This window comes from Nanorana parkeri, unplaced genomic scaffold, assembly GCF_000935625.1.
Source record: "Nanorana parkeri isolate BGI_ZX_2015 unplaced genomic scaffold, ASM93562v1 scaffold949, whole genome shotgun sequence".
NCBI classification, from domain to species: domain Eukaryota; kingdom Metazoa; phylum Chordata; class Amphibia; order Anura; family Dicroglossidae; genus Nanorana; species Nanorana parkeri.
Genome location: NW_017307217.1, coordinates 122,708 through 143,458, shown reverse-complemented (window position 1 = coordinate 143,458; position 20,751 = coordinate 122,708). Strand labels below are relative to the sequence as shown.

The 20,751-nt window shown below is 40.2% G+C and overlaps 1 protein-coding gene across 1 annotated transcript in view; it reads left to right on the top strand.

Moving 5' to 3' along the window:
- LOC108795226 (reelin-like) overlaps positions 1–20,751 on the top strand; it is a gene marked incomplete at its 3' end in the record, with an annotated part of 220,259 nt that overhangs the window by 78,090 nt on the left and 121,418 nt on the right. The window contains exon 3 of the mRNA XM_018566433.1: positions 3,958–4,093. Coding sequence (XP_018421935.1) covers positions 3,958–4,093 — 136 coding nt within the window. The remainder of the gene's footprint in view (positions 1–3,957; positions 4,094–20,751) is intronic.

The following is a 20,751-nucleotide window of genomic DNA, read 5'->3' as shown; positions in this document are numbered from 1 at the left end:
CCCCCCCCCCCTCTCAGAGGAGTGTCTACTCTTTCTATAATCTGGACTTTCATAGAGGTGACATTACTATTGTAATGATCATGAAAGTGTCTTGCTATGTTTGTCTCCTTTTGAGTTCTAATATTAGACAGGTGATCTCTTATACGATCACACAGTCGTCTTGTAGTCTTCCCTACATATTGTACCCGACATTCAATACAATAGATAACGTAAATAACAAATGTGGTCTGGCAATTCACTAACTCGCTAATCTCAAAAGCTGTACCATTGACATGTACCATCCCCTAGGATATCACAACTTGAACATCTGGACAAATTATATTTGTACAACCCCACGGTTCTTAACCAGTTCCCATCAGTCATATTCTTACTACTAAAGAGGCTGGGAGAAATAATATTTCCTACAGTGGGTGCTTTCCTAGCTACAAAATGCATCCCTGGTTCTAACACCCTCTTGAGGTCAATATCTCCATGTAAAACAGGTATGTACCTTTTTAGAATCCTTTTAATCTCCTCAAATTGTAAGATATATATCGAGTTAACACCATCCTAAACAGCCCTTAGTCTGCAAAACAGTCATTTGTGGAATTGCTATCTTCTCTAAGTTAACCCCTCCCCCCCGAATCTTATTCCTCTTATCTCTGAGTAGATCTCTCCTAGGAATTCTACAGACCTCTTCATAAGTTGACCTTATTAGGGGGCGAGAGTAGCCTCGTTCCACAAAACGCCTTTCCAAATCTAAGGATTATCTGTGGAAATCTGCTTAACTAGTACAATTCCGCTTCATGCGGACAAACTGTCTTTTAGGTATAGCTCACATCACATGAGGAAGATGGCGTCTGTTCTCAATAACAAATTATTTGAGGTTGGTTTACGATAAGCACACATCTGCACAGCCCCCTCTTCCACATTTCCTACCAAAGTCAAATCTAGATAATTAATCACTGTGTCGTGCACCTCCATGGTGAACCTCAAGTTCAACCTATTGTCATTGAGAAATTGTAACCATCTCTTTAGATCCAAATCCTGGTTCACAATGAAAATCACGTCATCTATGTAGCAAGCAAACAAATGTATATATTTCCAAAAAGGATTCAAATCTGCAAAGATGTGGCACTCCTCCCGCCAACCCATTAATTGATTGGTGTAGGTAGGTGCGAACGTCGCACTAATCTATGAGTCACAGCTTTAGAGATAATATTGACTATCAAACATGAAATAGTTGTGTCAGCAAAAAATGAACCGGGGCTCCAATAAAATGTTTAAAATCATCACAGTAGTCTGTATATGAATCCAAATGATACATCAATGCATCTATAACTAAAACATGTGGGATGCTAGAGTAAAGAGAAGCAACATTACATGTCACCTCCATGTCTATTCAAACACCTCCAGACATTGTATAATGTGTTTGGTACTTCTAACATAACTGGGCTGAATCTTAACAAGTGGTTTGTAAGAGAACATCTATGACATCACTAAAGGATTCACACAAAGATCCAATACTTGCCACTATCAGTCTGCTCCTCCTTATGAACTTTCGGAAGATGGTGGAAGATGGGTATTATGGGTGATTCCGGTACCAATCTCTCTAAAACTTTTGAATTGTCAGACCACATTTGTTATTTTTGTTATCTCTTAAATTGAATGTCAGGTACAATATGTAGGGAAGACTACAAGACGACTGTATGATCGTATGAGAGATCATCTGTCTAATATTAGAACTCGCAAGTAGAAAAACGTAGCAAGACACTTTTGTGATCATCACAATAGTAATGTCACCTCTCTGAAAGTCTACATTATAGAAAGAGTAGACACTCCTCCGAGAGGGGGGAATAGGGTCACTTTACTGCCCAAGAAAGAGTTTTTTTGGATCTTTAAACCGGACACCTGTATTCCCAAGGGTCTTTATCTTGAATAGGACATTACTTATTATTATGAATGATTCAAGATAACAAGCATTGGTTCCTCGTTTTATCCCTGTATGATACTATATTAACAATTCTAATGGGGTTATTCGCAAAGCTGCCGAAGGCAGCCGAGTGAATAACCCAGCTGAAGTGAAGTGAGCTGAATGCTGTTCAGCTGTTCACTTCAGTCTTGTACTGCTGATTTCAGCCGTACATCGGCTGCCTTCGGTCAGCCGAATAGTCTCTGCATGTTTGGCTTTGCCAGAGTGAAGAAGGAGTTCGACTCAGCCGATCCAACATCCGCATGCGACGGACTCCTACAGGTGAAACTCGAAAAATTAGAATATCGTGCAAAAGTTAATTTATTTCACTAATGCAACTTAAAAGGTGAAACTAATATATGAGATAGACTCATTACATGCAAAGCAAGATAGTTCAAGCCGTGATTTGTCATAATTGTGATGATTATGGCTTACAGCTCATGAAAACTCAGATCCACAATTTCAGAATTTTTTTGGCAGTGTGGGCAGGTGCCAAGTCCTGCTGGAAAATGAAGTCAGCATCCCCATAGAGCTCGTCTGTGGAAGAAAGCAAAAAAGTGCTCCAAAATCTCCTGGTAGACGGCTAAGTTGCATTAGTGAAATAAATGAACTTTTGCACGATATTCTAATTTTCCGAGTTTCACCTGTACTTCCTAATGAAGCATCTGACAGATGTCGGCAAAAGAAAAGCAATTTGGCGAAGCTACCGGTGAAAGTTTGATACCAAAGGCACTCCACCTGTGACAGGAGCCATCGGCTTATGCGGCTCTGCTCCCTCCGCTGCCGCCTCGCTTCCTCTAGCGCTGGCTTAGTTGGCACCGCTGATTCTCTCCTGCGGCTCTTCAAGTTCCCCTTATGCCACCACCGGCCCTGGGAATGGTCACAACTAGGTCTTTTTTTCAGGGTAGGTCTTATATTTTAGCAATTCCAAAAAATAGTACTAGGTCTTATTTTCGGGGTAGGTCTTATTTTCGGGGAAACACGGTAAATGTTAGAGTTAAGTTATTATGCCATAGTTTTGCATGTACGTAAAGGCAAAGCTTTATTTTAAGGTTAGATCCTCTGCCAAGTTTTTATTGCTGTTATTGTCTCCACTGGTGAAATTCATCTCTAATTTTGTCTTGTAGCTATTGTCACTCAGATCGAAAGTGAGGATAAATCTGACAATTTTAAGTTGTCATGAGAGGACGAAGTGAGGAGAAATCCTCAATCAACAGCTGTCTTGGGCAAAATTGGGCATTGTCCTCACTTTGGTGACATTTTTATCTCACTTCCTGTTGCATCTCCAAGACAGGAAGGGAAATTAAATCTCCCCAGCAGGACACAGGCAGTGGGAAAAAGTTTGGGCTTTACATGGCAAAGAGATCCTGTCACTAACTTAAACCATTTCAGGTAAAACCACTGAAAAGAGCAAGTATTTTAAATGCATATTTTCAATTACCTGCAATGTGACTTTGAACTTGCGAGAAAATGTAACTATGTCAGGAGACAATTACCAGCCCCCTCCCTCCTTGCACATTATAGCTCTCTACTCTTCTGAGAGAGTCTAATGATTATCTTTGCTTGCCCAATACCTCTGCTCCTTCCTACATAGCCCTTCATGTAGCTGCCAGGAGAGGAATGAAGGGGTATACTATGGAATGTCACTTGAGTGACAGCTTTGAGTCTTCTAGGGCTGCTAACATCACATCAACAGGCGCCAAGCACTTTTAGGAATTTTAGATGTCTACACTAGGGAGGTTTCTACAAGTAAATACACATATAAAATACATTAAATGCACATGTAATATTATTGGAAATGTTTTGTTAAAATTAATGGTCTAGCTTTTTGGTCAAGCAGGCTCCTTTTAAGTTAATTGTTTGTAACCAATTAGTTTTTTCTATTCCATTTCTTTTTGCCCATGTATTGTATATTTAAACTATCTTAGAATGTTAATGCGTGAGTAAAGTAATTCAAGTATGTATATTGTGATTTTATTTTCACCTTGTTTTCTTTATTCCTGCAGGTATTATGTCTGACCACCAGTTTGGAACCCAGTTCATGTGTAGTGTTGTGGCTTCGCATGTAAGTCACCTGCCAACAACAAATCTCAGTTTTGTATGGATAGCTCCACCTGCAGGGACTGGATGTGTCAATTTCATGTGAGTAAAAAGTGTTCATCTATGTGGAGAGATCATGGCAATTTTAAACCTAAAATGGATATTCAAAGAACTATTGACCATTGACATTATGGTTCATTAAATTTCTTCTCAGGGTTTTGGAGCAAGAATAGTTATCTTCTTTCCCCTAAGGTGAATTTTAATTACCCTAAACATTTCTAAGGTATTAATCATGCTGAAGTCTAGGCACTTTCTGGGGCCTGCAAGTACCTCTTAGATCCTTGGCCCAGGTTGTACATGGGGCCTCATGCACCTTGCTTGAGATTTCCCAATGCTAAGCTGTACCCCTTTATTTGCTGTAAAGTAAAAGAACTTTAGGGAACAGCGGAGGCTTTGGCATCTAACACTTGAGTGACAGGTACCAAGGGGGGGAGCTTACATTATACTTGGGCAGAGGTAAAGACCTCCATGTACAGCCTGGGCCTGAAAATCAAGGGGATGTCAAAAGACATGCGGAATGGTTTTAAAACAGCTAATTGTAAGCACAACAACAGCATTATTTCTACTACACTACGTGCTTTTTAAGTTTTACTCATCAACACTTATAAGGTTGATGTATAAATTAGTAATTTTAATGATGTGATGGCATAAAGTGAGCCTGTAGTAAAAGAACAAAATTACCACTGAACTCGGGAACCAAAAGCTGTTATTAAGAGCTGCCTGCACATACCTTCATGTAGCTTATAGTGTGCCTCAGGAGACCCCACACCCTGGGCACTCAGGACTGTCATGATCACTTGCAGCTTTGAAGTCAGAGATTATCCTCCATTCAGTGCTCTGATCCTTTCTAAGAAAACTGGCATGGCAGCGCGTAATGCTTAATGGCTGTTCTGGGGCTTCTGGGATGCTCTTAGTACCAGACAGGGCATAACACTCCCTTTATGAGTTCCCTTGCATCCACAAAAATGTCAGCTGTTCTTGATTGCAAAAACATTGTCCGTCTAAAATATGTTAAAAGCATCAGTATGCTGTTAACCATAGCAACCATTCACTGGATCCTGCCCATCAAGGCATTGCAGCTATACCACTGTCAACCAATAGCAGACACAATTTTGTGACACCAGTCTAAGGAAATTACATCACTTTCCAAAGCATCCATTCACTTATTATGCCTCATTAATGAACAGCAGCACCAATTTGTGATTGTTTGCAAAATGTTACAGCACAGTGATATGCCTGCTGTGGCCCATAGCAAATACTGATGCCCCACAGCTCTACAACAGTCATATCACGGTTCTGTAATGCACAGTAGCCAATTACATATTAATTATTTTCAATGTACAGCAACTCCATTACTGTGCTGTTACCCGTAGAAATATTCACCGTTAGAAATTAGCTTCATTGCCAATTTGTAAAAGACTCAAAACTTGATCCACTGTTTTATGTCTGGACTAGATCACACCCCCTAGTCCAGTCTGCAGGCCCAGATATCCATGGGAATATCAGGTGTTCAGGTTGTACTCTAGAGGTGAGCCATGTCCATCGTATTAATCTATAATACAGTAAGACCAAAGTGGTTAAACCATAACTCTGTTGCACATAGAACATAACCAACCCTTTTACAGAGCATGGCTTTTTGGTTTCTTATGACGCAACTCACCACGAGCTGACCTGCTATTTTTCTTTTTGCATAGCTTTTTCTATGTTTCCTATTCAGTGAATGGGCACACATTTGGCAAAAAGTAGAACAAAAACAGCAAAGCTAGCAAGGCTGGAAATTCTTAACTTCTTCTGAAAGCCATAGGGGTCTATTCACGAAGCTGCCGAGGGATCTGGCCGTAGCTTCGGCCGATCCTTCGGCTAGCTTCGGCCCCAGGACCCCTTCGGTTCAGTAGAACCGAGGGGGTGCTGTACGGGCTATTCACAATAGCCCGTACAGCTCCCGATCATGGCCGAGCGGCTCAGTCGAGCCGGTCGCATATGCATCGGCTCGGCTGAGCCGTGCAGAAAGCCAAAGCTGGCCGGCCGACAGCCTGCTTCTGACAGCTGGGCGGAGCCAGCCGTGATCTTACGGCTGGCTCCGGCCACTTTCAGAGAGATCAGCGTCCCTGGTTGCTAACCAGGGTATCACGAACCTGAGGCTGAGACTGGAAGATGGGAAGGCGTCTCTTGCGAATCGTGTCCTGCGACCCCTGGAGTTGGGAACAGAAGGGTGCAGGGCAACGAGGAGCACGAGTGCCGTAGGCTGGAAACACCCACTGCGTGGAGACAACAGCGGAGAGAAGTCAGGAAGCCAAGGTCAAATCCGGTCGGGCAGGCGAGGTACAAAATCGTAAGGCAAACTCAATATCCAGGAAACAAGCCGAGGTCAGGGGCTGGCAGCAAGCAGAGAATAGTCCAGAGCAATCCGAGTCAAGGCAGGCTAAAGTAACAGATACAGAACACAGGCACAACACTAAGCTGACAAGACCATCAGCAATGCCAGAGAGGCTGGCTCCTCCTTTTATAGTCCCAAGGCTCACAGAGAGTTACCTCACTTCCTGTGCGTTCTCCCGTGCATCTTGCGCAGTTTGCCCTGATTCTCGCGCATGCGCAGTTTGCCGCGATTCTCGCACATGCGCAGTTTGCCTCGATTCTCGCGCATGCGCAGTTTGCCGCGATTCTTGCGGTTTGCAATCGTGCCTTTACAGTGCCCCCCCCTAATGGGCAACCTCCGGATGCCCAATCGGGCTGCAGTGAGAGGATGAGTCTGAAAAAACTTTCGAACCAGCATTGGACCGTGAACATTGGAATCAGGTTCCCAGGAGTTTTCTTTTGTTACGGAGGCAGATGACACAAGAGCGGACGTACGACAGGCAATCCTTCCTCAACCCCGGCCACCAGAAGGACAGCCGCACCAAGTCAATCGTCTTGCGAACTCCGAAGTGACCTGCCAGTTGATGATCATGACACATCTGAAGAACCACGACACGAACCTCGGGTGGTATGAACACCAAATCGTTCAGAAAAAATAATCCTTCCTTCTCCTGGAAGTTCAGACTGGCGGGCAAAGTTGCACTTCTTCTGATCGGTCATTCACTCGGCTGCCCTTGGCAGCATAGTGAATAGACCCCATAGTCTAAATCAGCCCCTTTCCTAACTAGGGTTCCCCCAGAGGTTGCTTGGGGTTCCTCTAGCAGTGAGTAGCTGGTTGATTTCCCACCTGATAACTGAATACCTGATAACTGCATGGTTCCATTACCAACATCACGTGGCAGACCCAGTGGCATGGGGCCACCTAAGCCTTATCTCTTATCATATAAATCACAAAAATGAAGACTGTGTCATTGAGCATTTAATTACAGTTACAGTCAGAAAACTTTTTTTCTTGAATTTCCATCTGCTAATGACTGTAAATCAATAATAAGTAACAAGCTCCTTTTGTGTATTATTGTTCTGATCAATGTAATGACTTCTGGTGATGTGCTTATGTTAACAAACATTTTGTTTGTTTGTTAACATGTATGTGTATATATAAAATATTTAATTATATACAAATTGAGCTTTTTTTTTGGAAAACAAAAGAGCTCATAAGTTAAATCAATTAAAAAAATTATATAAATCATACAAAATAATGTGAACATGAATAGCTACACAAATGGTCCATGTCTTTGGAGTATTAAGCTACGGTCCATGACCATGGAGTATTAGGGCATGAACAATCAACTGGTAACAGTGTTATAAAAACAGGGGCCATTGTGCACAACATATAATGACAGGGCATGGATTGGACAATGTATGCAATGCAGTGAGGAATAGCAGTTCCCAACATTTTGAGTTGCTGAAATAGCCAATCTAAAGGAGTTACCATTTCACTAATCACAAACTACTAATCGAATAGGCACGTTACAGTTACTACACTGCCAACCACAGATCCAAATAGTTAGCAGGCAGAAAACATAAAATATAAATAAGTCTACAATCAAGGTTGCACTTATTATAAGATCACCTGAAAATGTTTCACTTTGAATAACAATTCAAAGTGAGGGAGGTAATATTAAGACGGAGTGGCATCATTCCAAGAAATACTCAAAATGCAAAACATATATAACTATATTGAATATATTTCTTGATCGTACATCACAGGACACAGGGAGTTAAGAGAACTATGGGGTAACCTTTTTTTCCCATAGTTCTCTTTAGGGTCACAGGAGGACATATACTAACATCCTCCCGTGTCCCAAAACTCAGTATATAGCGGGCTATTGCCCGCTATATGCTGAGAGTGGAGCAGCTGGGACAAGTCCCAACAATACTGTGGAGATCCACTCTGCTGGCTGATTGACATCGGGCGCTGCCTATGTAGAGGCAGAGCCAGCTGTGCCCGCCCCCTCTCCCCTCCGTTCCTACAGTCAGTGCTGGAGGATCGGAAAGGGGAGGGGGGAATTCGACTGACAGTCACCACTCTCTGCAGGGAGATGATCGAGAAGTGAGCGAGTGATGGTATGTGTTCACTCACTTCCCAATCAGTAGAGCCTACGTGTGACAGTTTGCACTCTAACTATGGGAATGAGTGTAATTTACTCACCCCATAGTTCTCCTTTGATTCTTAGACCTCTGGGCTACGTAGTTACCATTAGCTGACTAGACTCTGGCAAATCAACCAAAGCTGCAGAACTGCCCTACATAACCCAGCCCACTCCTAGCCTGCCTTAGTTTTTTACTGGTGTCCATAGATGATGGATGCCTTCCCTCAGCCCTGAGAGAAGTAATCTCTTTTACACTATTTTTACTATAGTTTTTGTACAAGATTTTTCTAGCATGTTTCCCGCATGCTGTCCCATGCCTGGTATTCCAGGTACTGTACTACACATGGCCACCATTTTCTCTCTTCCTGGCACTCGATTAGCATAACCACATGCTTCCTGCTGCTCCTGGGACTCTGCCTCCAGCTTCCTGGAAGCACATTACTGCTGTAACTCTACACCCCAAAGTCAGCTAAGTCCTGGGTTACCATCTACCTACTGATTTTGCACACAAGGCACCCTCTCGCTGCTCAGGGGCCACACAGGCTGACCATGCTTTTGGTGAGAGCTCTATCCCCTTGTCTCTTTAAATTTTCTGTCATTTCAAGTGCTCATGTACTGTCCTGAAGCTAGCCAGTTTCTACCAAACACATTTCTCAAGTCTATGTTTGGAATATTTTGAATTGGGGTACAGGAATGGAAGGGGTTAGGAGAATGTTGTGTTTTGGTGTGAAGCGTTTAGCGATCTAAGCCTGATGAATGGGACCCTGCGTGGCCCCGAAAGCCCCTGCCAATAAGATACAGCTATTGGCAATACATTTACACTTTGCTCTTTTCAACTTGCGGTATGCTGGTGACGTTTTTCTATTGTTGTGTGGCGGCTCCATCCGCGGTCATTTCGAGCACCCATCTTCATTAAGTGGGAATCCCGGTAAGGAGTGCGGTATGGTTCCTGTTTCTGGTACTGCACTATAACACCACATACTGCTTAAAGTCGTCTACTAGGAATGTAATTGAAAGGGTTCGTGTTTTTCCCGTGTCACCATTGGAGTTGCAGAATAAGGAGGACACTCTTCCTGCTGTATGGTATTTTTTTTGGGATTGATGCATGTTCCCCATGGCAGTGCCCTGCTCTCTGTGCCCTTTTGGCCATAATTGATTATTAAGATTTGCCCCTGTAGCCTTCAATGGGGTTCACAAACTGAATCCAAATACATTCCATAATCCCTATTAATGATGTAGTATCACTATGCAGAACATCACTCTTAGGAAGTTCTGTCTTCCCAGTGGCCTAAAAGATGATGAGTGGCTTTAAAAAGTTGCTGATGACTTATAGCTGATATGTAGCCATCTTGTTAAAGTTATTTGAATATATGTATTGACTTGTTATGTTTTAGATTGTAAGCCCTCACGCGGGGCCCTCCTTACCATCTTGTCTTGAATTGTATTGTGATTCCTTATATTGCAATGCGCTGCGCAAACTGTTGGCGCTATATAAATCCTGTATAATAGTAAGAATAATAATAATGTGGTGAAATGTATTTATTACCTGTGAATGTTTCATAAAGACACCAGCTATATAGGCTGATATGTGTGTTTTACCTACGTGATCAGGGCATTCTATCTATCCTATCTATCTATCTATCTATCTATCTATCTATCTATCTATCTATCTATCTATCTATCTATCTATCTATCTATCTATCATATAGTATACTGCTTGAGCACTGCTCAAACTTCACTTTTAAACCTATATTTTTAAGATGTTTGCTTGGATGGGCATTTGTGATACTTATACATTTTCCATCTTTTTATATATTTATTTAACTAAAGATTCAGAATAAGAATGCAATGTAAAATAGATCCCACAAGCTAGTTGTTGTGTTTTACTCTGTATCTCTGTTAATAGAATATCTTTTAGGGATGTAGTGACCTTATTTCACTCAGAAAGGACATGAAACAATGCCTTGCTGAAGTCTTGGCAGATTTTATTCCTGGCAGGCTACAGTAGCATTTTATTGGCCACCTGTGTCTGATGAAGTGCAGACATTTTGCTCTCCTTCCATTCATCTCCCCAGTCAAAGCACAGCAGGGCAAAAAGAAAAAAGATGGTATGTCAAGGACTGGAGTGGTACAGCACAGTTTTAGGAGACAACGATATCTTACAAAGTGTAAAAGAAGGTTGCATGAAAGTAGAGAACCTGACCCAAGAACTCTGCAAAATATTTTATTGAGAGATGGCTGTGAGTTATGGTGTTGGGAAAAATAGTAATGTATGGAAATATTATACAGTTGCATGATACACTATAGATCATTGAGAAAAGTAAATTATAATGTTAATGTTTAAATATGCATGCAGCGTCTTAAGAATTTTCAAACACTTTACTGTGGGCTTTAATGATTCGTTTGTATCACTTATGAGGTATTCCAAAGGATATGTTGTCACACAACGCCATCGCCCTTCAGAGCTGTCTCTGCTACAATTTTCAGTCAATCAGCTTGCAGTTAACATATCCCTTCTGATGTGTACAAATAAAAAAAGGCAGGCGATTGGTTGCAGTTGTGCAGATAGATTCTAGCACTTGCTTGGGTTCATTCTTTTGAAGACAAATCTTAATGTCCATAATATACATTAAGGGGGATTTATCAAAACTGGGGCAGACAAAATCTGGAGCAGCAGCTGTGTATGGCAACCAATCATCATCTCTCTTTCATTTTCAAATCTTAACTGAACAAACTGAAGAGAGAATCTGATTGGTTGCTATTGGCAACGGCTCCAGATTCTGTCTGCTCACGTTTTGATAAATGCCCCCCATTACAGTTTATTTCCAGTCAGAGAACATCCAGCTACCAAAATTTTAGGCAAACTAGGATTTCACAGGAGCATAAAATTATTTTTTGCTGATTAGGCTGTATATATGCTTAGTGCAGATTAGTAAATAATACTATACATAGATAATTTCTTTGAATTAGATGCCGCTATATATTTAGCAGTGGAAAAATCAATGTTTGTTTAACCTATTTTAATCTGTTATTTTATTCTAGAATCTGCATATTGTTAGCATATGTGAACTTTCAATGCTGCTGTGTGCTTGATCACTTTCATTCATTTAAAATGGTTGCAGTTAAAGTGGATTTTGTATTCACCTGTCCCAAACCAGTAATCTCATCCGTTATGTGGGCAGTGTGTTTCAATACCACAACAGAATTGACTTTTAATTGACTTTAAAATACTTTCCGTCAGAAGATTATAAATGAAATCTGATAAACTGAATCACTTATTTTGAGTTCTCATTCGCTTAGTCTATGTTCACTTAGAATTTGTAGTAATCCCACATCTGTTTTTGCATTCTGCAAAATAAAATAAATAAATAAATACAAATCCAGCTTGGAGTGTGGGACCCCTTGCAATAGATGCAGAATGTGTGGAGACCTGGGTACAAACAACACTGGAGTTCATGAGAAATATAAGAAACTCCACAATTTCCAAAAACTAAAATATAAAAGGGACTGACCACTAGGGATGGGCTCGATGTTCGGGTCGAGGAAGAGTTCGACTCGAACATGGGCAGTTCGTGTGTTTGGCGAATACACGAACTATCAAGGCGTTCGGCGGGCTGCTCACGGCCGAGCGCCCCACAAGGCACTCTGCACCGCACAATGCCTTGTGAGCTGTACGCTAAGCAGGAACATAGTTATTGAGTAGAAACAAGTGTAAAATCAAGGATATCCCTGTTTTAGGAAACTGTTAAGAAATCAAACACTGCCAAGTTTGTGGGAACACTTAGTTTGTATGATTGAATGGGAGTATGAGTGTCATGAACAACGCTGTTCTTTTACTAGTAATTTGAGAAGTGAGCTAGCAGACACCGTAAATATTATTTTGTATTCAATAAAGTTTATATTTTTTATATAACTATAGGTCTCGGTCAATTTAATAACCTCTTTTTACAGTGTTCTCTCTGGTAAAACACTGTTACCCTCTTTTTTGTCCAGGTGCAAGACTTTGCCATATCAGGGCATAGTACTCTGTAAGAACCATGATTGGGCAAAGGTGTGATGACTTTGCCCAAAAGGTGTGATAAATTTGCCCAATCATGGGTCACCTGTCAGATGCCGTACAACTGGAAACAGTTGGGCAGAGCTAACTATCTGTCACTGCTAGCTTCTCCCAGACGTTTATATTTTGCCGGTGTCTGGCAGAATGCCATTCGGCGGCGGGAGTTCGTTGTGAGCGGCTGAGTCGGCTGGCGTCGTTTTTTTTATTATTTCTATTTATTTATTTTTCATTTTTTCCGGCGAGTCGTCGTGGACAACGCTGGATGTCATGATTGACCCTGGATTACGTTGTTGGATCCATTTATGTTTTGTTTTTTTTTTAAATAAAAAAACTTGTCAAAAACATGTCTTTTGTTTTTTTGATTTTTTGAAATTAAAGGATTAAAATTAAATTTTTGAAATTAAAGGATTTTTTCAAAAGTCTGGTCTCTTTTTTAAAACATTTATTTAACCCTTTATTGAATAGGTAGGAGTACAAGTACCCTTTACTCATTCACAAGGGGTGGGGGCCGCATCTGGGTGCCCACTTTGTTAAAGGGGTACTCTGATGTGAATAAGCCCCCTGTCCGCACTCCCACGACCAACGCCGCAGGGCTCGTGCGGAAGAGTCCCATTGGTTTACTATCAAAGTTATAGGTGATTTAAAAACAAATGCTATTTGGCTTTCTCTAGATCTTTTATGCAATGTAGAAGGCATTACCAGTACAGCATTGAGCAGTAGCAGAGGGTGGGATGAATTAGACCCAGGACTCACACAGCTTGAAAGCATCACGCTGGACTCTGAAATTAGTACATTACATGTTCTGTAGTATTGTGGCATTGTGTGCACTTTTCAAGTGTCAGACCACAAAAGCAGATGTAATGATAAAAAGCTGCAGCTATTATTACATGAAGAAAGGAGCTGAAGTCTAAGACTGACTTTCTCCGCTCTTCAGTGTTGAAAATGTAACAAGCTTTTTTTTTATATAGCTAGAGCATTATTGTCCCTTTTTTAGCTTCTGACATATTTTACTGACACTACAAGAAGGAGTGGGAGAGACAGAAACAGAGACAGAATGTGGGCATTTGCCACATTGTCTGTGAATTTTTACAGAATGCAGTTAACAAACATTTCTGCATTAATTACCACCCATTCCTAAATAACACAATACAAAATCTTTCTGAGACACAGGACCAATTAGCACTTTTTTGTATAGAAATGTAGGAAGAAATGAATAACGCAGCAGATAAAGCAATCTGTTACTCCTCACATTTCAGTCTTCAGATCTAAGGTTAATGTTTCTGGAAACCTATAAATCATCCAGCAGGCTTGAAATCAAAAAGTGCTATTTTTATAGCTTGCTTTGCTTTTAACGACATCAGTGCGTAAGCAGATTATATGACATTTAAAAGAACTTTTTAGTCTAAAGTAGCACACAGGATTTTTTTAAATTATTATTAAATGGTCATTAAAATAGCCTGAAATGTAGATTTCTGTTTTTTTGGTTTCTTTTCTTAGAAATTGGAAGTTTCAGATTTTATTTGGAATTTGTATTGTTCTGCCCATATAACAAGAGGTTCAATGACACTAACCTTTGTAGAACATAATGTAGACCTTGAATATTTCCTTGCACAATATGTGTTTGGTAAGCAATGCATCAAGTGCTTGGTGTGTTTTTTTTAGAATCCACCACATACAGTATGAATATATATGAAATAATAAAAAAAATCCAAGCCACGCTATTTTGATTTTATTCTTTGGAAAATAATAGCTTTTAGGATACTTATATAAACTACTCAACAACACTGTAGATAAAAAGTACAGTGATTTAATAATGGTGCACATTTTGATCCACCACATGGGAAGAAAAGAAAACTGAAGAACGCTTGTTTAATTTTAATGTAGGATATTTTTTTTAAATATAGAACTGTGGAGGTAAGCAATATGTAGTGTAGGGAGTTCGGACAGATACATAATTTATAAGAGTTCCAGGTACAGAACTGCAAATTAATTAGCTGTTGGCTCAGGGAATACAGTTATGTAAAAATAAAGTTCCTATTTTTTAAATTCCTCTCTACATGGTTAGGTATTTGATGTCAACATAAATACATTAAGATAAATTAAAATAATTATTCCATTATTAAATTATCACACAAATTAAACAAATTACTATTTAACATATGGTACATGATATGTGCCTGGCTTCCTCATACATTAGAGTTGAGTTACTAAAGGTGCAGAAACTTTGGTTGGCAAAGTTAATATTCACATTGAAAATTTCATTTATTTTTTTTGCGCATGATTGGATAATTGAAGTAAACACAGCTACACCCTATTTACTAAGTTTAGTGAACAGTCTCTGCTCCTATAGTAGATCAACCTAATTATATATATGCCATCTTGACTACAGCTTGCTTACAGACAGGACAGTTCACTGCAAGAAGTATAAAAAATATTCAGTACTTTTTAGCAGCTTTTTACCTTCATCAGACCTGTTCAGCTTTCACAGAGTTAGGAAGAAGAGTTTCCACATAATGGAGCAAAGATTCAGAGTAACATATACACTCATTTACTAAATATGTTTTGGATAATCTTAACAGTGGGGATATTTTTGTTGTTTGTCTGTTTTACATACAAATATCAAAAATATAAATTGCTTACAGCAAACATGTCATCCGTATGATGAGTAGTAGGGAAGGGCTTAGCAATAAGTCAAAACCTACCGTATGTGGAAGGGAAGTAGCTTGCCTTGCTTTGCCTGTGTGTTTTTGGAGACACACAGCTTACTAGCAGACACAAGGGTGGCTCAAAAGGACCCTGCAAGGCAAAGGAGCCACTCTAAAACAGGAAATAAGGGCACAATGCTCTGGGGACCAGCTGATATTGCAGGAAAATAAATCTTATATACATCAAGGAGCAGCATCCACTGTAAGTGATTTCATCAGCAGTTATAATAGCTTAAATACGTTTTAACTTTAATATCACTTTAAGGTCCATATCATACCAAAAGCTTCTTAAAATAACCTGATTCTGGGTAATGAGGTAAATATGCATTCTCCCCTTCCCCATCCCATAATGCATACCTGGGCCTATGGAAATACTGGCTTATAATGTGCCCAGCCAGTTATTAACACTTTTGCCCTCACCAGGGTGGCAATGTAGGTAAGCATATGAGGTACGATTCTCAGTCTCATCAACAGGAAGTAGTGCAAACCAGGCTTGTCCTGAGTCACATTTGGCTTAATCTTTACATCCCTGCTAGGTTTCACCAAAATATTACCTACACTCATCAATCCTTTTGCAGACAGAAGGAAGACTGCAGACACACCTGCCATTGGCAATTCAGTGACCTGTGTTCATGTTCACTATGGGCCTAAGTACTGGTCACTTTACATTTTATGGCTACATGACATAAGGCAAGAAGTTGTTTGTATTATGGTGCATGTATTATTAAGTATTGGAGACTTATGGATTTGCTGTTGGTTTGGAGCTGCAATTATTCCTAAAAAAACAATGCTTACATTTAATACAGCCCCCTGAAAGACTGTCATTGGTCATTATCCAGCAGTGTATCATAAAATTTTGTCTGTGCATGCAGTAAAGGGTAAAGGCAGAGCCGTAGCTAGCTCCTTTTGTTGGGGGGGGGGTGTTTTTTTAAATTCATTTTATAATTAATTATTTCCACCGTTGGGGGGCTTTGGGGCAATATTAGGGGTCTAAACCCTAAACATTTCCCTTTTGAAATAGAAAAAAAGGTTGAGGACAAAGAGTCTCTGCCCATACAGATGGGGGAGAGCAGCAGGGATCTGAGGAATAGCTGCAGCCTGTGCTGCTCCTGTTCTCCCAGCCAAGCCGTGGCTGTGTTGGCTGCTTGGCGCCCCTGTTGCCAATGGTGCCCTGTGCTTGCAATGGCAACAGGGACAAGGGGGCGCAGCCAGACCGGCCCTGGCTGCGCCCCCTGTCAGCTGCGCCTGAGGCGAGTGCCTCACTCGCCCCATGGTAGCTACAGCCCTGGGTAAAGGCACCACAGATTTGTTTATCTGAGTTATAGTAGCTGGGCACACTGTTACTAGGCTTTTAAATGCACCAACTTCTGGGTTAAATGGTATATGCAAACATTTCTTACTGGTCCTTCTGAGCTTTGTTTGTGCTTTGAATCCGAAATGCTACTCTTGTTATGACAGACTTTATCCTTGGCATTGTGTCTTCTATAAAATTAATAATATTAATTTAATAATATTATCCATTGTGTCTTGTGTCTTCTATATCTCTGCCAGGATATAGACTACTCGGACCTGTGCCTGTCATTTGACGCTGCCTGAATACTAGTTTCTTTGAGCTCTGCCACTCATACTGCTCATGCTTTGGTTAACCACCCTCTTAATAGCTGTTGTCAGTGTAATAAACCCAAAGGAATTGCAATTTGGGAGTGTCATGTGGCAAAATACTTAAAATCCCCAAAAATGGTCACTTATTAGATTTTGAACCCCTGGGGAGCCCATACATTCTACTAGTTGTGAGACATCAATGGTCCTCACAGACATAGAACAGAATGTAACTGATGTTTAGATTTGCAGATTGTGTTTATTCTCAAGATAGCACATATAATAGCATTTACTCCCAACAGTATTTGTTATGTCTGATTATATGATCAGCATCAACCAATCAAAATGATATGGGGTATGGCAACATATCTCTACCATCAGTATATTTATGTGAGATCATCTAGTCAAAACTCATCCACAGGCTTCATATCATACAGAGGCTTGCACTGATGTCCAGAATGTACAAAAAAACCCATAAAAAGTAGGGTTTGTCTGCAATTAGAACAATATACATTCTGAATCACAATTATTGTAATTTCATTTTATAAATCTACTACATAATATATTTGCTTTTAATCTTATTTTTGAAATACTCAAAACATGGGATTATCCCACATTTTGGACTAAGAACTGTTTAGAAGATTGTTTGCTAACCAGGGCTGCCTTACGTTATCTTTTCCGTAGTGAATCTACAAATATGCCATTCTATAAGAGGAAGTATCTTTAATTCTGCAGTGTCCGCATTATGGCACTGCATAACATGCAAGGGTTTTCCTAAATCACTGCCGATCGGAAAGCTCCAGTGAACAGACCGATTATCTTTCCTTGTTACACAGGGATTGAGGATAACTTAAAGACAAAGTTTTAGTGCATTTTATTTAACCAGTTGACATCCGCGGTGTTAAACCCCCTTCCCATCCAGGCCATTTTTCAGTATTCAGCGCTGCGGTACTTTGACTGACATTTATTCCGTCATGCAACGCTGTACTGAAATGAATTTTATACCCTTTTTTGGGGACAGATAGAGCTTTCTTTTGGTGGTATTTATTCACCACTGGGATTTAGATTTTTTACTATATTAAGGTAAAATTACCGAAATTAAAAAAAAAAAACAGTTTCCCCTATATTAAATGATAAAACATTTATTATTACCCAATTTTTTGGTAAAATATAAAAGACGGGGTCACGTCGGGTAAAAAGACACCAAACATGTCAAGCCTTAAAATTGCGTGCGCGAAACCTCAAAAAACGATAATACCCAAAATTGGCCATAGGCGACGCTTTAAAAGCTGTTACCGCTCATCAGTTTAGTGTTATCAGTGATTGATGGCCCTAAAATGATTGCTCTCACTGCGACGTTCGCGGGAATATGTAACATGTGTAGCGCAATTGTCGTTTTTGCGCGCTGGGGCACCGGACGCGTATTTACGTTTATTGGTGCGTAAACGTGGGGGTAGAGGGAGTTAAACATGTCCCGGGCCACAGATGGGGCAGCGGATCCCGGGATTGAAGGTGAGGGGTCAGGGGCAAAAAAACCGGCGGGGGTGCCGAAAAAACGAGCACATATAGACAATCGGCGGGCTATGGAGCCGCCGATCATCTATATGTGAAACACCCGGTAACGGGTGTTTGCATTGGTCGGGTCTTCTCTGCCCGTGCGTGCCCGCTAGGGGGCGCGCGCGAGCAGAAAAAAAATGCCGTCTGGAGACGGCAACCCACCAATGCTGCAGTGCCGTCCGTCCGTTTTTTTACAACGGGCGGACGGTAAGTGGTTAAAAAACTATTTTTAAAAAAAGTTTTAGAACAAATTTTAAACTACAGTGTATTAAAATATGGACATTGTTCTTCTCCAGCAAAAAAATAAGTTCTTTATCATTTCTTCACTTTTCTCCTTCTCCCCATAGCTATTATTTTACCTATTTTTTGTAATACTAATTATATAATTAATTGTTTTTTTTTGCTTTTTAGGGTCACATAACAAGAAGATGTGCAAAATTAAAAGCAATAGTTTTGTTTTCCATTTGCAAATAACTTTGTCATGCTTTGTACCAAAAACATCATTTTGGTGTAATTTTAAGCAGGATGCAAAAGTATGCTTTTTTACAGTAAGAATATTTTTTTTTACGAACATTGGTCAAAACAGAAAAAAATTCAATTTTTTTTATTTGTTATGCCTTTTTGTTTTTAGATTCCATATAAAATATTTTGTGCAAAATAAAAAGAAGCCCAAGTTTCCCCCCAAAACACTGATGCATGTATTACTTTGTTATTGTTGAACAAACAGGCCCATAGTGGAGATATAAAAATTGTTCTGGCCCATAAGGGGTATACAGGTATGATAACTGAAATTGTTAAGTTAGAAATTGTTGGCACCCACACGCATATGCATATTTGCAGAAACTTTTATACCACCTTACCCGGTTTTGTGGAACTTTAACAGTACCAAACTGTGAACACCAGTATATAAAATGTAGAATGTTTTTATTTTAACCACATTAAATAAAACTCTGAAAACAAGTATAAAAGAAAGAAGGAATTTACAATTTCAAAGTGTCATAGTGTTCAATTCACAATATTTTGCACCCTAAGAGTGTGCACTATATAGTTTATATCACACAACAGAACCCCACACATATTATTACCTAGGTATCTACAGTATGTTTATATGTCTTATCTTAAAATACCCAAGTGAGGTGGTGTAAAAGAAATGCCTCAAGTATTGGGAGATGTAGATGAGATTTCTAATGAGGGCATGATAATGTATTTAGGTGAATCCATGTCATTTTGACAAAGCAGTAGTCATGATATTAAACTGTATTTCCACGTTTGCAGCCACATTGACATAACAAATTTCCCATAGCATAACTTTAAAAAAATAAAATTGCTTCTTATCTTTTTACTTCCTGAAGAACCATAGTTAGCTTCCACTTTTTATGCAACATTAAGGAGGGGGCTGGAGAGATTAGACCTGCCTGTACTGTGTTGTGTTGTCAGATTTCTATGGTGCATTGAATGTTAATGCACAATAAAAAATACTGTTCCTCAGTCTGTCCTTATCTGCTAATTGCTATCTATTCTAAGCAGTAGAAGCTGCCTATAGATTCCTGAATATAATCCTGCTAAAAAGAAACAACTAGAAAGATAAGATTTAAAATGTATGTGTATGTATGGATGTATATATACAGGGCTCAAAATTTCAGGTCATGAGCCACTAGCCAGGCCTGAAAAGTTACTCGCCACTAGTTGCCCTGCATAACCAAAACAAACACAAACAGGGCACAACACACACCAGCACAACGCACGGGGCACAGTACATTACACATACAGCCACAGCACAAAGAACACAGGACATTACGCATACAGCCACAGCACAAAGAACACAGGACATTACACATGCAGCCACAGCACAACGCACTGGACATTACGCATACAGCCACAGCACAAAGAACACAGAACATTACACATGCGCCCACAGCACAACCCACAGGACATTACGCATGCAGCCACAGCACAAAGAACACAGGACATTACACATGCAGCCACAGCACAACGCACAGGACATTACGCATACAGCCACAGCACAAATAACACAGAACATTACACATGCGCCCACAGCACAACGCACAGGACATTACGCATGCAGCCACAGCACAAAGAACACAGGACATTACACATGCAGACACAGCACAACGCACAGGACATTATGCATACAGCCACAGCACAAAGAACACAGGACATTGCACATGCAGCCACAGCACAACGCACAGGACATTACGCATACAGCCACAGCACAAAGAACACAGGACATTACACATGCAGCCACAGCACAAC